We start from the raw sequence: 18,197 nt of genomic DNA on the forward strand, positions 1-18,197 counted from the left end.
TATAAAATGGTGAGAAACGTTGATCAGTGTTTGCCAGAAGTCCAAATTGACTTTCTCAAATGTCTTGTTTTGTCCACAACCAAAATCTGTTCAGTTTACTGTAAAAGAGAAGTGAAGAAACCAGAAGATGCTCAATTGTAAGAAGCTTTGACTGGAAAATACTGGACAACTAAAAATTCTAAATGCTTCATTGATTATCAAAGTAATGAAGAGACAATTCAATAGTTGACAAGAAATAATTAACTGATAATTCATTGCAGTGCTAATCGAAAGTACTGTTAACAGCAATGTCATGACTGCAGGAAAGAAGGACATGGAAACTCTAAATTAAATCTTTAAATTCAAGGGTTTTGACTGAAACTAACACAACCATCCGTCTATCATCAATACACCGCTTAATCCTCACTAGGGTTGCAGGGGGCTGGAGTCTATCCCGGCTGACTCAGGGTGAAGGCAGGGGACACCTGGACAGGTCACCAGTCTATCACAGGGCTACACTTAGAGACAGACAACCAAGCACACTCACATTCACACCTACGGACAATTTAGAATCACCAATTAACTTCAGCATGTTTTTGGACTGTGTGGGAGGAAGCCGGAGAACCTGGAGAGAACCCACGCTGCACGGGGAGAACATGGAGACTCCATGCAGAAAGATCCCAGGTGTCCGAACCGGCAACCTTCTAGCTGCGAGGCAATGGTGCTAACCACTGCTCCACCTCGCAGCCCACAACCAAACCAGTATGTAATAATAGAAAGCAAGCAACGAACAACAACATCCAAAAACAGTTCATAACTGCACAAATATGACAAACGTGTCATTATATTTGCATTTAATCTGCTTTTTTACAATAAAAATTGTCCCAACTTTGTGGACACATAATAGCTAAAAGTTATTGTATGACACAGCAACGTCCATCTGTATATGATTAAGGAGTTTCGCAAATTCTGTAAAAAGAATAGCAAACTTCTTTTTCCTGTTTGTAGGAATACTAGATCAAAGTGCATACACACACACAAACACACACCACTGCATATTCCTATTGTGTCACTGTCAAAACTACAAAAGGAAACCCACAACAAACCACAAAACACTGCAAAAGCTCCTCCAGTGACGTGCCTGCCAGAGCGGTTATGCAATAACGGTCAGGCCAGTGGCATGACAACCCAACACAACGCACACACCACACTCACTCGAATACACAGATACGACATTTTCACAGTACGACACACCACTCACACGCACAGCATCCCAGGTGGTCAGAGCAAAAGCAGATGGCTTTGACCTTGCAGCAGCTTCCTCTGCCTCCCACCACTGAATCCCCAAATCCCTTCATCTTTCAGTCCGTCCATCCATTTCATTCCGTGCATCATCACCAGCCTCCGTGCACCTGCACTGCCTGCCAAAAACACTTCGCTCCAGTGCAGGAGGGGAGGGAGATAAACAGAGAATGAAGAAAATTAGCTGATAAGAAAGTAAAGGAGACCGATAACACGGAAGAGTGTATAGTGGGGAAGGACACTATGTCATTAATGAGTCATCTCCCAAAAGCTTTGTTCTATATTACATAATAAGATAATTATAATCGCCATGTGTTTGCCGAGCATTGTCTAGGAGTTTTTCTGACAGGGTGCTCACCTACTTTCACAGCTTTTTTGAGGATATTAATTAAAGAAAAAAACGCTTAACAATAAGATGATAGTTTTAGTTCTTGTTTGGAACCTGAGCTTAAATATTTGGCATCCTAATTGTTATGCAAAGAGAAGAACTAAGTTCTTATTTAACACATTTTATACTCAAAGGCAGTATTTTTTTGTCATCTTTTGCTTACAGGAGGCTATGCTGAATTGAATCAATAATTTTGGTGTTGTTGACAATGAAATTTTGACAAATAAACTTGTTTTGTCACTTTTCAGCTACTTTCATTATAATGAAAAGTTATGGCTTTATCAAACCAGCATCTGAGGTGGGAAACTTTTGGGCAAATTCATACAACGAAGCTGCCAAATCAGCGGTTTCACTTGTTGGAAGTTAATCTGAGGCCTTTGTTTTGTTTATTTTTGTAGTTTAACTTTGGCGAACTCTGACACAAATCTACAGGGCTGACTTACAGCATGCAATCCAGATGGCAGGCATTTAAGGGAAATAGGAACCATAACAGAGGAAGCAATCATACAGTGGCAGTTGCTTTCTGCTTCATCCACCTTTAAACTCACTACCTCGAGGAGTTTTTTGCTTCTTCAGTAACTTTTTATTGTACGAAATTCTGAACTATCCTGAGAATGAAATGCCAGAAGGAAGAAAACTGCACCGTAGCAGAGAAACATATCCATCCCTGGAGTTCCACCTTCACCCACAAGCTTCTAGAACTGCCCATTTTGAAAAGACGTGTTGAGAAATTTTGCTGTGCCAATTTCGAATGTGACTCGGCCTTTAATCAACAAGGTGAAAAAGTAATTTGTATCGGTCATATTGTGAAGGGACAATAATGTTTTAACTGAAACTAACGAGCAGGATACTTGGTGTAGCGCTCCCTTCTGTCTCTCTTAAACATCAACCCATTTTATCACCAGCTCAGCACCCCGTCCAGTCAAACTCACCCACAGTGTCACTCTGAGCCCCATCTCTCTAATGGGACTGGAGGAGACGGTGCACAGGTTTTGTCGCTCGCCCCTGATGCAGAGCCAAAGCGATCACATTCATTAAGTGAAGTGTGTCGCTGTTGCCCTTCCTCAACCAAATTTTATTTTTCCTCCATTTTTCTACCTCGTCATACCCACACATTGCTTTCCAGCTGCATGCAAACATGTTTGAAGCTTCAGTTTTCAAATCTAGTTATTATCTTCCTCCCTTCACTTGCCTATTTCTCCCCACTAATCCCCTGACATCTGCTCAAACTCAGACCGTCGCTCTGGCCTCTGAGGACATCCCAACAGCCACTATCTGGGGACAATGAGCAACAGGGGATCAAGTTTAATGTCAACCAAAAAGGGAGCACATTTTTCACAATATGATCATACTGCTGTATTAAAAGCATCAGAAAGTGTTTTGAAGCGGTCTGCAGATATGGGCCAGTTGTTTTTTAAAGTTGTAATTCAATCACAACTTTTATTCAGAATAATTTTCTTTCTTGGTATTTTGTTGAGAATATTATATGAAATGCTTGATTAATAATAAGCAAAAAAAATCCTCAAAATGAGAAAAGTTTCCAAACAAATGAAGCTAATTCAGTCATTTGGAAAAAAAAAAATAAAAAAATTTAAAACTAACAGCTTGAAGAAAACATTAAAAGGTGTTGCGCTGTATAAAGTTTCCAGTGTTATTTGTTGAGTTGTTTGGGTCTAAAAAAACATACATTTATGCATCTTCAGCAGACTTCCACCTCTGTATGTGCTTTCCTTTTCATTCCTGCCTGTAATCAGATTTGTCTTGCCTCACTGCAGCAGACCTATTGCAAGAAATCTCTTCAAAGTCCTCCTCCCATCTGCAAAATATCTGCAAACATTTCCAAATCCTGAGCATTCCCATCTTGTCCTCAATCTGCTTTCACATTCTTCAAACTCCTACTCCTACTACCTCTCCTCCCTCTTTCACGAGACATCAGCAAACCTTCAAACTAAGAGCGCCGAGCAGCTGGCTGAGTGTGCTGCTCGTTTCAATCAGAATCTGCACTCTCCACATCGATGAGGCTGAGTCATCCACTTTTAGAGACTTTAATGCTCCATTATAACACAAAACCCATAGACCCATTGCTGCTCTGCTAAATTTGTCCCTCATACTAACGGAATATCCACCAAGGACAAGTGGTTTGGGCCCAAAATGCAATTTCCACAATGTCGAGAAAGGAACTACCTTGAAATAACAAAATAACACCACTTCACGTGTGAGGCTTTTAAACTTGCAGTGACCAAGAAATACTGAAAAATTTACCTTCCCCTACCATAACAGCAGTGACAGGTGAGATGCTTGCATATGCTTACTGCCTTATTTCCATCTCCAGCTGAGTCTTGAGAGGTGAAGTGGAATAAATAGTCAGCGCATGCATATTTTATAATGCGTAAAAAATCCAACTCCTTCTGAAAGTTTAACTTGAGCTACGGCAGGGCGGCTCCATCCCACCAGAGTCAGCACTTAAAACGTGCGTCTTTGAAGCGATGTGCACTCCCAGCGATGACTTTGCAAACTGTTCAGCCTTGTCACGCTGACCTACTTCCTCGATCAGGTCACCAGTAAGTGCACCTGCTTTTCTTTTTCTTTTGGGACCACCTGACAAACCTTCACCTGTGCAGTCAAAGGAGAAAAAGAGGAGCTTAAAGCTATTTAATTCAATATCTGGAGACACTGTTCTTCAACAGAAAGTTCACAAGTTTGATTCATGAAACATTTAGCGTTTCCACCCAAAGTGTCCTTGAGGAAAAGAGTTCTCCCTCAGATCACAGAGGGCTGCACCACACGAGCACTTATGACATTTCAGGATGTCATCAGTCAAATTGAATGTAATTATTAGTCACTGGATTCCCTCGCAGTGGAAAGGTAAAGTCATGCTGTACTTTGAAGTGATTAACTCACAAGAACATACATTTCTACCAACTTCCCTCCATCCTGTGGGTAATAACCTCAGATCTACACTCCCTCCCGCTCACTACGCTCGACCAACAAAAACCCCCTGATACAACCACCACAACAGGGCCTGAGGTGGGTAGCTAGACTCTTTTCCTCTGTGGTTCCCCGGTGGTGGAACAAGTTACTAAACTCTGCTGACTCCCTCTCAGTCTTTAAGAAAAGACTGAAGACCCAGCTCTTCACTGAACACCTTTGCACTTGACAGACTGAAAACAAACAAAAAAAACAACCAAAAAGGAAAATCCTATTACCTCCCTACCCTACCTCTAGATGGTTTTCTCCTGACTACATCCTTGCTTGTGTTGCATCTGCTCTCACATGTATGTCGCTTTGGATAAAAGCGTCTGCCAAATTAAAACTGTACAATTGTTGTCGAACCTCTGAGATCCAAAGAGTCTCAAAAAAAAGAAAATTATTGTATTAGCTGTGTTCAATTAATAGCGATATCGCTATAGTTGTGTTTCCATATATTGCTGCTTTGGAGCAAAACAAAGAATCTAAAAAGAACAATCAGGGGAAATGGACAACATTCAAGGTCTATATTTAATTTCCAAGTGTCTTGTTTTTGTTTTCAAATGCAAGTCAGTGGGGAAACCCTTATTCTGCTATTGCCTAATGCCTCACTCATGAATCATTAGCTGGCAGCAAAACGCCTGACATGCAAATATGGATTATCCAACACTCTCAGAGTTACAGACCTGTATTTTATCTTCCATCTGGATTCAAGGTCAAACTGACTCGTTTGTCTCCATCCACCACCTCCGCCACTCCCTGGGCGCTGCCTGCTATTTATCTACAACGGCAAATAATTTGTTTCTTATCAAACCGAGTGGGAGAGCGACGGAGGGAGCCTGAAGAGAAAGATTTTCTGAACGGGCAAACAACACAATGAGTCAATGTAAATATTGTTGGTTACTATGATGATGGAGAAAGGGCAAAGCTGAACTGAAATAACAAAACGGAAGACGGTTTTTAAAAGACAGCGAGAGAGAGAAATAAAAAGCCTGCAGCTTGAGGGGCAAAAAGAATCCCACAAGGTGACAAGAAACATAAAAAGGAGACATAACACAGGAGCAAAAGGCTGGAAGGAGGTGTGCCAAGAGGGTGAGGAAAATAATGAAACAGTAAAAGGAAGAATTATATAAGAGAAAACAGGAAAGAGCAGTAATAAAGGAAGGAAAAGTGGAAAAAATGTACGACGTAAGAAATGAGAAAGGTCTCAATCAGGGAAGGAAAAAAGGAAGGATTGTGTAAGAGAGAAAAAAAGAGTCCCAGTGTTTCTTTAATTTGAGATATTTTTAGTTGGAAAATCATTAAAGTAAATGAGATCAAGGGGATTGTGTGTGAGATTTGCCTAACTGTGTCAGGATCCATTTACATGATTCTCAAACTGGAAACAGCTTTTTTTAAAGTCATTAGACACCCTTAGTGAGAAGCAAAAAAGCGTTCAGTGCCTCCAACAAGCAGCTGCTGTTACTTGACTTCAGCTCTTTCTATTTTGGTTCAATAGCCTTTTTTCACCAGCTGCTCAGCAAAAACAAACTATGTATCACAGCGTGTCCTAGAAGTATACCTTTTAAATGTCTCCTGAGCCACACAGAGTTAAAGGACTGCACAGATCTGAACGCCTCCAGGGGTCAGTGGCTCATTTAAATATAGATAGACTAGACTTGAAGAGCAAAGAATACAAGACAAGATGAACAGATACTGCAAGGGATTTGGTGCCAATTTTCTTTTCCTGCTGAGCAATAAGAATCTGCTCTGAAGGATCCTCATCGGTCCTCTAAATCACCTCTAAAAAAAATAGCTGTATTGAATAGAACAATCCTCTTTCATGGCAGCATGAAGTGTCTTTAAACAAGGAGGGTTAGGAGCAGAAAGTAGGGGACAACTATTGACATTAAATCAGAAGAGTAATCAATAATATACAACATGGCTTGTTCCCTATGAGCCAAAAAAACCCCCACATCATCCAGAATTTTCCTACCCAAACTCGTTGCAACTAAAGCCTTGGCTTTAAATGCCCGTGTGCAGACTAGTGCAGTGAATTACTGCAGAGATCAGATAAAAAAAAAAAACTCTACTGCAGTCTGTAGCCATGAGATAGAGTGAAAGACAAAGAGAAAGGCAGCGTACTAGGGAGGGACAAAGAGAGACAAGTGATGAGAAGATCTAAGAGCAGAACAAAAGTGGCTTACCAAAACTGATGCTTATCCTTTTCTGTTGATATGAAGCATAACAACAGCTAAATCTGCCCATGGAGACATTTGGAGAGCGAGCACGCACACCGACACACCACACAGAAAATGTTTATACGGGCCAGCAGATTCATCCACAGTGAGGTTAGAAGAGCTGGCTGTGATTTCAAAGGCCCTGTTTTCAAGCCTCGGACCTGCTGTGAAAACTTGGATAGGGGAGATAAATGAGCATTTCAAGCGCACTTCAATAAATGTTTCAACCACCCATGCCAACACAGAAACATGTGGGTCAGCGTACAGCGTACATAATATCAGACTGCATTACATCTGCTGTGGTTATCCATGCAGACTACGTGATATTCTTTTTTGCCAACTTAATTTCAATAAATTATCGCCTTAGCCAGCAGTTGTCAGAGTAAGAACAGATAATGGCACGACTTAATAGAGAGAAAATTGGAAAACGGTGGGGTGCATACTGCAGTAATGTTAGGACGAGTCGTGTGCTACTGAACTCCTGCAGCTTTGAGTTTTCATTCTCCGTGTTCAGATATCGTTCCTCTGGCTGCAGTTATTACACAGCAACCGCACTCAAAAACCATCCTAAAGAACCCTTTATAAGAACACTTCAGAAGGGAAGCTGCCTCACATCATCAGGGCTACTTTCCGCATTGAAGTCACAGAACAACCTAACTTAACAAAAGTGGGTCATCACAAGTCGTCACGTGCCAAACTGAGATCTTTCTGATTATTTTCGTCAGACTGATATCGAGTTATATTCGCCTGGCTTGGCATGCAGAAGAGTGCTGCGGTATAACCGACAGCGATTCTGAAGTGTAGTCATACAGAAGTTCAACTCTAAATGGTTTCTCTTACAGAGTAAAAGAGCAAGAGTGGCTAAAGAAAGCAGTACTTTTTTTTTTTTCTTAAGGGGAAAGCACAACCTGCCGCAACCTGCTTCTGCATTTCTGATTCTCTTCCCTGTTGCACTCGTCTTCCTCTTCTTAGGCCACAATTACAACCCGTTCCCCCTCTCTCATCGTGTTTCCATTTTTGGTCTTCTCACCTCAAAGCATGTCCTTTCTAGGGACACAGAGAAGCATCCACTAGCAATACAGTACTGTGGCTCTGTGATGAACTTCAGTCCTCCCACAAATGTGCTAAAAAAGTGCAAATGTGGAGGGGAGACCAAAATAAAACTGGGCCGGCAGGTGAGCTGACAGGTAGAAGGAAGCAGAACGATCACATGCTGCGCGTCCTCATCTCAGTCCCATTAATGCCAAGATGCTGGGTACATCACAACCACAGAGGACATTTGCTTACACTTATACTGTTACAAATACTGGACATGTTGTTCATTTATGTCATAACTTGCAATTAATCTGTATAATTGCCATAATGGCAGAGCACTTTGGCCAGTATTTCTTGCATTTAAAGGTAGTAAACAGTGCAAGTTGTGGCCTTCGTGCCTGATCTAACAGCATTAATACTAACAAGGTCAGGGGTTTTCCTGGCTCAGAATGCAGGGTGACTACGCATGACAATAAGCATGAAGTAGACCCTGAGCTTGTGTTACCTCATTTGAGAAAAATACATACATTATTCTATTATTTCTGACCTTTTGATAAAGACAAATGTCAATTGTACTTGGGGCATTCCAAAAATTCCTCTAAGCGGGAAAAAACCTTAAAGGTAGGGGGTCTGATTCCCAAAAAAACCCGAAAAAAGCTCACATGACAAAACTATATGCTAGGACACACTATTAAAAGGCAATCCACAGTGTGTTTTAGTCTTTGCAGTACATTTGGATGCCACTGAATTCAAGAATGTTATGTTTATGGGCTAAATAATTTGAACATTTGCATAACAGCAGCAGCAGTGGCCTCAGAAAACCTGGTTTACACGAGTTAAAATGGGCAGAAAGCTAGAAAAAAAAGGGGAAGTCCAACTGCAGTGAGACTTCACAGAAACTCTTTCATCATTGCCTGTATTTCAGCACACCGTGGAAAATTACCCTTCACATTTAGACAATTTATCCCCTTGTAAAAACCACCGATTGCTTGCCTATATGAACCATGTCCTGAAGCGGGGAGCCATGAAACCACACAATAAAGCCTTTAGAGTCTCAGTCGATCCCTGTGCTTCCTGGCTGCGCACTTACAGCTGCATGGGCTCTTATCGAGATTTGCAGGTGGCTTCTTCCCCCTTTATTTATACACATCACGCACGCACACATTTTGCTGAGGCAAGGCTGGAAAGGGAAGTGAGACTGTGGCCTGAAACGACTGATAAAAGCTGTATTGAAGTTCTGAATTTTACTGATCAACTCAGCGGACGATGATTAAACTTCAACTATGAAATTCTACTTTAATTTCCAAAAGTAAGAGAATTATTTTCAGGAAAGAAGACCTTGATGATATATGATTTTAAGACTTATCACTGTAGTCAACGATATCATCTCATCCAAAAACCAGGTCTTTCTAATTTCTAACTAGTGTTCACAGAAGCTTCAAGACTTATTGATTTGAAACTTGACCTGCTTAAGAGCAAAAACAATCAAGTCTCAGGTAATTTCCCACAACAGTTAAAAATAAATGAGGCAACAACCTGGTGATGCATAACTAAATACAATGAATTTGTAATTACTATGCTTGTGTATGAATTTAAAAACAACAGCTCTGGAAGGAAAATCAGCACGTGCCATGTTATTTCATTGTTCAGCAAATGTGAAGACTTGTGACTCGACTTGGACTTGAAATTAGACTCAAAGGTTGTTTTGACAACACCTAAGACTTGATTTGGACTTGTGTTAACTGTTGAGTTGGACTTGACCCAAGACAGTTCTGAAAGTTTCCACCACCCATCCCTCTACCGTTCCTTCCATGTGCAGTTGACTGACCTGTCTGGCCAATCTGCGGGCCTCCCAGTAAGGCTTGGACTCCTCCACGGCCTTGCCAATCTTCTTCACCAGTTCATCCAGCTTCACTGTGGCCTCCACCAAAACCGAACGGAACTTCTGCCTCGCGTCCTGTTAAAAAGAAAGGGGAAAAAAAAGATTGAGTAATTCAGGTACATAAAAAAAGAAGGGATGGTGAGCAAAAACTGATAAATCCATCTCAAGTGCATCTTTGGTTTCTAAGCAAAATCAGTGCTCCGCCCCATGACTGTCAAAACAAGAACAGTAATGTTTAAGGACACGCCTAATTAATTTATGACCTCTTATCATGTAGATAAATTATCTTAAAAAAACTCCAAAATGTGTACACCAATGTGCAACTGGCCAAGTAATCAGCAGCATACTGTTTAGTGTGCAAACATACTCTACAATTCCTGCAAACTCTCAAACTCCTTGGAGTGAAAGGACTGCAATTGAAAAGAGCCACCAGATACATCTTAGAGGCCGCAGACAGGGCACTCGCGGTGGCTGTGGATTCGTCGGGGGGATCCGTGGAAACAACATGCCATTTGGACACAAGCCGGGAACTGATCACCCCCGGCTGGGTCGCCCGGGTGAGGGTGTATGATGATTAAAGACCGGAAATACCCTATGAGCCCGGGTACTTCACTGATGACGTGTCCAAGCAGCACCAGAAGGTGAACTGAAACTCAAACTCTACAATTCCTCTGATGGGGGTTTGATGGCTTTTCTCTGCCGAAACCCAAACACTGAATACTTTTCTACCTTCAAGTTACACAACAACTTCAGTTCTCTGCCAAAACTCCACTTAGTGAAAACGAAGTGTTTCACTATCATAAATGGAGTCACTTATGAAAAGCATTTAAGATAAAATAAAAAAAAGGCAGTTGACTCAAGGACGAGACAGCCATCGATTTCATTGACAGCTTGGTGGTAATGGATCAAATCAGATGGTATCCACCTTAACTACTGTCACTGAACTTGTGCAGCATGTAGGAAGTATAGCTTTTGAACACACTTTTTTGACAGGGTGTTGCAGCTCCTGACCCCTGACCTCAATTCTACTCACAGCTTGTGAAGTTGTTAGTTGAGGAAATGAAACTTACTATTGCTACCACTGCTACGAGTCAGAGCCAGGAAGGACTAAAGCACGTAAAACTCACAGACGCCAATGTAAAACTGCAAAAAAATTAGGTTTAATAATGCATAAGAAGCATTAACTCCCAACCTTTATTTCATCTTGGTCAAGTGCTCACATAATGTTTCAGTTGACGGTTTTCCTGAAAACAAGTCTGTCTAAAAAAAAACCCCTCAAAAAACAGACCAAAGCCAATCCGATGAGAGCGGTCTGTAAAAAAAAAAGCCAGATAAAATGTTGTTAAGTGGAAAAGAAGCAAGCTGTTTGTGCCATATTTTGTAGGGAGTCTGTTTGTCTGGTGTTTGTCATGAGGGATTTCTCAGGCAATCGTCTCTGAAATGACGTCACGGTCGTCTAACTGGCATGAGTGGCGCAGAAGCTACTAAGAACATGATCAAAAGGACAAACAAGCAGAAAAACAGGTCAGAAATTTTACAGCGGCACACAAGAGGCACTCTCTTGAGGAAACAGGGATGAGGTCAAAGGACTTCCTACCGATTACATCTCTGACCTGCTTTGAAGGTTACCAAGGCACTGTTGAGTAAACAAGATATTTTTTAATCAAATCCGAGACCTGAGCTTTTCCACCATGGTTCAGACAAACATCTTTTCTTACTAACTTTACAAACAACATTTAAGCACTGACATGCTGACACAAACATCAGCATGTTTTCAGATGTCTAAATCACACCTCCACATCCCTTAGAAGTCCACGTTGCTCACAATTTTGCAACTACATTCAATGAAGGCTGCTGAAAAGTGTTTGGACTTAAAAATGTCAAAATGAGCAAAAGGAATTGATGTTGTGGTACAAATTGTTGCATGCTTGTGGAAAATTTGGCAAAAACAGGCTGCATGGCTACTAGCTCATATCTGCATCTGAATATTGAAAATCAATGCTACTCTTGTTAGAACATCGTACAATAACCTCTCACAGCTTCAAACTTCCTTTATCCTTACGATCACGTTGACAGATGAGCACGTGTGTTTTGTTTGTTGTGCAACGTATAGTCACAGATATTTTGGTCTAAAAGCCACAACAGTCCACAAAGTCACACATATGTTGAACTTCCCCAAAATGTGCTCCGCATTCTACATTTGCATTAAAAGCACGTTTGTTTCTTTAACCAACAGTTGCTTAATATTAAAGTAGAACAAAGGTTTGTCAAACATCTGGGTTACTGGGTCTGATGTAATTTGAAGCTTATCCACATCAAATGTTGTGGAGGATGAAAGCAATTCCCGAGAGAAAATGAATTCATGTTGGAAAGTCCAATTCACGACATGTCCCATTACGGTCATTTGTGTTTGTCTCACTAATTATTGTAAGATATGACCAGACATTAGAAAGTTTGCTTGATTAGGCCATTACCCTGAAGAGCAACGTTAACCAGGCACATGGCAGCCCGGTCAAGCTTTGAATTTCTCCACATGCTGAAGACATACACAACATTGAATTTCCCTTCTGGGATAAATAAAGTATTTTTCATTTCATTTTTCATGAGAGGCACAAAGCCTTTTCATCCTCTCCTAAACCCAAAGCCCAGTTAACTAGTTGTATACAGTGTTAAAATGACATTACTTCCAAGGCCAAAGGTTAGCATACATGTAACATTAGCTGACTACATCATTAGAAGGGGATACAGATTGTGTTTGCTGGATTTGGGAAATTTCAGTTGCGATTATTTTGCCAAACTCATCAGTGTGTCCTCAGATTCTTATTGTTTCAAAATACCACAAGTCCAACTTTTGTGTTTGGCATGTCTGTATAAATACAGGAAATGGGTAAGACTGAAATAACCACAGCACGGACTTTGCATGGATCCATGTGTGTAGCCACCAAATGCATATTTAATGCCTGCAATAGCTACAAATGCAGAAATCAAGTGATTCTGACTGTACTGCATCAATAACGGTGTCATCAAACTGATTAGACTACCTAGAAGGTCTCGAGGGTCTGCCACAGTCTTAGCCGTTAGATCAGGGAGCTGAAACCAAAATTAGTTTGCCTTCATGCGCGTCTAAATTTGATCTCGACTTTGATTGTATCCTGCCCTCCAGGCTCATAGACATTCTATTCTCATCCCTAAGTTGACTGTTAGCCCCCGGCTGTTCTGTCAAACTGATGTTTAATCCTCCATCGACTCTTCTCCTCTACATCCTTCCATGAATAAGCTCCTCTGTTCCATCCATTCATCTGCTATTGACCTTTAAATCACTCACCACTGGCCGCTTTTCTACATCAAAAGACACCAACTGACGCAGTAACACTGTATTGACAAAAACCTTTATCCTTCCAACGTCACTGTATGAGTAAAGCAGAGTTGGTCAGCCACTCCATCACTTTGGTCCTCACTTAACTGTCAGGAAAGTTATAAATCACAATGACTTTGATGACCTCTGGACTTTGGGGCCACTACAAGGATGACATTTGTGTTTTTAAGTATCTCAACAAACTGAACAGACTGCCATGACCTTTAAAGACATTTATCCCAGGGCTGCATTTACAATTAGTTTCAATATTTTCTAATTCGCTGATAACTGTTTGATTAATTTTCCTGTCTTCCCAGGCTAAATCCCAAAGATATTTTGTTCACACAGATATACTTAAACTAGATAAACTGAAAAAAACCCAAAAAAATCGTCACATTTGAGAGCTAGAACCAGTGAATGTTCTGCTTGATTGCATGATGAATGATTCAAATTATTTGCCAGTTATCTAAATTATTGTCAATTACTGTTCTGCTCATCAACTTGCCAGCACTAAAAATACCTCGGAGACACAAATGAGGAACCAAGCGATTTACAGTACATTCATTTTGGCTGTGTGCACTGGATCTCAAGTGAAACAGTGACTAACTACGTGAGGTTAAAGTGCTGACTTTCAACTTTAATGGAAGGAAGGAATTGTGACCCTTCTAACCTCTGGCCACTCTAAAAAAAAAAAAAAAAAGGGAACACCGTTTCCACACAGTTTGTCGGATGTGGGTTTAAACAACACCCTCAAGTTAAAGTTCAAAGTCAGCACTACCACCTCATCGTCATTGTTTCATTTCCACCCAAATGTGTTGGAGGGCAGAGCCGCCACACGGCTGTCCAGACAGACTCCACTGTGAGCAACACATGAAACAAAGCACAGACAATAAAACGACACAGCAAACAATTATTCAGCAAAGGCTTGAACAAATACTCTTGTCTTTATTGCCTCTCTGTCCTTTCCTCTGTGTCTCACTTTTGGACTGATGCTGATGCAGACTGCAGTGCAGGGTCCTCGTCCTCTCACTCAGGGCTTGAACGCTGACACTGTGACGCACTTCAGCCTGAACACGTTTATGCTCGGAGGCATTATGTCTGCTCCTTGTGGTTATTAGCAATCTAAATATCATTTGGATCACTGCTGTGAAGGTGCGTCATCTTCTTCACATCAGGGGTCATTATTGCTCCAATCACTGTCTCTTTATTCATCTAATCAGCAGTATGAATGTTTTACATCATAGCCTCTTTCGGTCAAACAACAACATGATTGTGCACCGCTTACTGTGACAATTCAAATAAATAATAACACATTTTATTCAAAAAACATGATTGTGTCCCGACTGCTGATAACAAGAGTGAAAGGCAGCATCACTTTAGGCCTTTCCAAAGCTAACACTGCACTGCTGGATTTAAAGCTTATAGTTCTGAACAGGATGTCTTCCCCAGACATGAAAACAACCTTAACTGAAAGGGCAGAAATATGAATTAGTCAAAGTTGAACAATCAACACTGTGGGCGGGGATCTGACCGCGTTCTGCAGAACACACTGTTCACATTAACATAATGAAGGGTTGAAAAGACTGTACTCACAGCAAACTACTGATTAAGATTCTATGTCTGAAAAGATTAATTAATGAAGGTCTTAATAAGAACAACACAATAGTTATTGCAGCTATTGCACTGTGGACCAAAGTGGGGGAACAAGTTACAAACCGGCTTTGCCATCCACTCACTAATGCCTGCTTCAAACAGCACTGGTTAACAGAAAATAAATGTACTGAAAGATGAACCTATGCCACCTTGTTAGCACATTAAATCTAACGTCAGAAGTCTCTTAAATTTACTTCTCTAGTGGTCTTATTTGCTAAGAACAATATTGGATTCTCATCACTCACAACCCTACAGACATCTATGCCATCTGGTAAGTCTCACTCCCTGACAGTAAGCTGGGCTAAAGATGGTCAGTAGAGGAAAAGACACACCACACTTTAAGTTTTTGTAGTTTCACAGTGTGGTCTAACTGAGCACAATGCACCAGTTGCAGGACAAACTTCCAGTCTTTGAATCAGAGCCTTGACTATTTAAATGGAGCAGACCAATGTGTAAAAGTCAGGAGGTTACAGTTGATATTTGCAACTCCTGCTCATCATCTGCACAACGCCAAACTGCCACTCAGCTGAAGTGTATTGTGGTTTCAGTCAATAAAACAGAAACATCTTCTTTTTTTTTTTACAACTAAACTCCTCACTGTACAATTTCTATACTCTGAAGTGCAACAAGACTTTGGACTTTCACCTCCATAAATCTGCAGGATACTTTGCCGACCTACATAAATGTAAGCCATCAGCTTTTACTGCGTTTTAAAGGGATTCAAAGATCAGTTATGACACTTCAGTACCCTTAATGGCCCAAGTGAGCATCTTGTCTCCGCTTCTGTTTTAGCCACAAACTCAGGTTTCCAGGTCACTGAATACAGCGGTCAGTAAAAAATAAATAAAAAAATCTCTTTAAATGTTGGAATTAGTTTATTGTAACATAATAAAGCATGTCCCTATTTCTCACAAAACAAGTTACACGCCAACTCCTTGTATGTTGAAATGTGCTGAAATGTGCTGACAAGAAAAAAAAATGTGAGCTTGACAAACAATTTGGCCTAGAGACAGAGCAAAGGTCCAGCTGTAATTCAGTTTAAAAAAAACGCTGCATCTGCACACAGTGATAGAAAATAAAACAACACCTCTCTTGAGAGCCAAACTGACAGGTGGATCTCACAAGCTGTCAGTCAACACTTTATCTGAGCAGGGGTTAGCGGTGAAGTCTGCACGCACGACTACATGCTCTACCAGCCAGAAACAAGCACGATGTAAAGACATTTAATGCTCCGTGTGCATCGACAGACAGACTGACCTCGAGCTCTGTCTCACATCTGTTGATGTCGTCGGTGGACTGGTTGAGTTTCTCCAGCTCCCCCTGGAAGACAGGGAACAACAGAGGGATGAAGTGAATTAAAGAGGAGGAGGGGAAATGTATGCAATGTGATATCTGAAAGCATAGGAGAGGGAACCAGCAAACATCTGGAATGAATTACAAAAAGACTGTGAGGCAGCTATCTAAAATGTTGCCTATGGATTTGGACAACTGGAGATTGTGTCACGATATGACATTAAATAAATGCTTTTTTCTTACATTACCGAACTCTTCTTTAATCTTTACTGTTACAAATTCATCATCTCAGTTATAGTTGAAAAAATAAGCCAACTAAACTCTTAATAATACATGACAATTAAGTTTCTTTAAATAACTTTCTTTTTAGGGATACACTGATTTGAAATGCTGTCACCTGATAAGCATTCTTAAACCTCAAATCAGGGGCTCTGCAGATACAAACGTGAAGTCTCGCTGTGGAGAACTCACTGGTGTGACTGTTATGTAATGAGGACAAAGGTTGCTGCAGCACTAAATCCAGAGTCACAACAAAGTCAATACCAGCCCAGTCCTCACGCCTTTTAATGAATTCTCAATGAAAAACAAGCAAAGGAGAAAAACTGCAAATTGAACATCCACCCATCCATCATCTACACACCACTTAATCCTCACTGGGGTCGCGGGGGGCTGGAGTCTATCCCAGGAATGATTAATTAGCTCTGGTTACTAACTTGGGGATTAGACGCACGACATGGGATATCAACATAAACCAAAGTAATCACAAGATGAGTGAAAGGAAATACACGTCTCCTGGCTAAAACCACCTGTGTTTGGCTCTGATCTTTGTTTCCTGTGAATTACTCAACCAACAAATCAACTGTCACTCTTTTTGTTGAAGTGAGCGTAACCAATCGACAAATGCAACCAGCGATGGGAGGCACAAGAACATGCATTTTAAAAGATCACAAGGAAAAAATGATCAAGAACCCCTCAACTATTCTATACGATAGAAAGAAGTGCCAGTTTTCTAGACTCCTCGCTGTCTTAACTCACTAATCAGGCAAAGCTGACATGAATATTCATCACAAACTAAAAGCACAGTAACACCAGTGAGCATTACATCTCTGTTATTTTAAGCTTAAATCATCTTTTGTTGTCTTATGTGGTAGTAAACTGAGCTTCAGCTCTGAGAAACTACAGATGTTAGTTATTATTTTCTAACCATTTTAGTCTAAATAAACTCATTTTAATTCATATTGCCTGCATCTGCTTGTGTGACAGACTTTGTAAATGCTTTAAAAAAATCTCTGTATTAAAATAAATCACTTATTCTTTGACATTAGGGGTAAAAAGAGCAGAATTTGACTTCTATGACTGGCTGTTTTCCTTTGCTTTAACCCCATAATTTAGCCTCTGTTGGAATTACATCAGCATGAACTGGTTTGGCATCAGTCTTGTATTAGCAGCTATCTTCACTGGACTGTCACAGCTGTGGGGGTTATTTCAGATTTTAAAAACAGCTAAAGTTTAATATCACTTCTATCTCCAACAAAGAAATTAGCTTCTCACTAGATCCAGCGGCTGCATCATGCTAGGACTCTGCCGTTAGCTCCAGCGGTGTACACACGGACTACAATGAACCTTTACCGAATAATAAAAAAAAACACTAAATAAAGCAGCGAAAGTAGAAATATATCACCTGAATTCTGGGGTCCACCTCCTCGTCTTCATATTCAGCCTCGTCGTCCGACCGGTGCTCCTTCTCTAAGCGCTCCATGTCGCGGGGTTGAAGGGGAGAAGAAGCCGCACAAAGCCGAACAAAGACAGCCGTTACCTACAGCCGCTGACACCGCAGGTTCATCGGTCTCAGCCGCGAGCCGGACTCACCGCAGCAACCCGTCCCTCCTCCTCCTCCTCCTCCGACCGAAACGATTCGATTCAAAACGAGCGCTTTTCGAAGAGGAACATCCCGGCTGGTATCCACTTGTCCGCGGCAGCAGCGTAACTCTCTCCCTCGGCTCTCTCCGCGCACTGAGCCTCGCAGCTGTACTGACCCAAAGCTCTGCCTGTGCTTCCGCCCGGGACCCGCCCCCTTCTGCGGGGCTGTGGAGGCGGTATGAGGGGCGCTTAGTGCCGCCACAC

General features: G+C 41.2%; 1 protein-coding gene across 1 annotated transcript in view; it reads right to left on the reverse strand.

Annotated features, from left to right (window-relative positions):
* The window catches only part of sh3bp5b (SH3-domain binding protein 5b (BTK-associated)), a 44,481-nt gene extending 26,421 nt beyond the window's left edge, over nt 1-18,060 (reverse strand). Inside the window, exons 1-3 of the mRNA XM_008293528.1 lie at nt 17,755-18,060; nt 16,038-16,100; nt 9,719-9,847 (exon numbers count right to left, since the gene is read on the reverse strand). Of these exons, the coding sequence (XP_008291750.1) occupies nt 9,719-9,847; nt 16,038-16,100; nt 17,755-17,832 (270 nt within the window). The 5' untranslated portion in view covers nt 17,833-18,060. The remainder of the gene's footprint in view (nt 1-9,718; nt 9,848-16,037; nt 16,101-17,754) is intronic.
* Nucleotides 18,061-18,197: the final 137 nt, after the last annotated feature.

This window comes from Stegastes partitus, unplaced genomic scaffold, assembly GCF_000690725.1.
Source record: "Stegastes partitus isolate 25-593 unplaced genomic scaffold, Stegastes_partitus-1.0.2 Scaffold892, whole genome shotgun sequence".
NCBI lineage: Eukaryota > Metazoa > Chordata > Actinopteri > Pomacentridae > Stegastes > Stegastes partitus.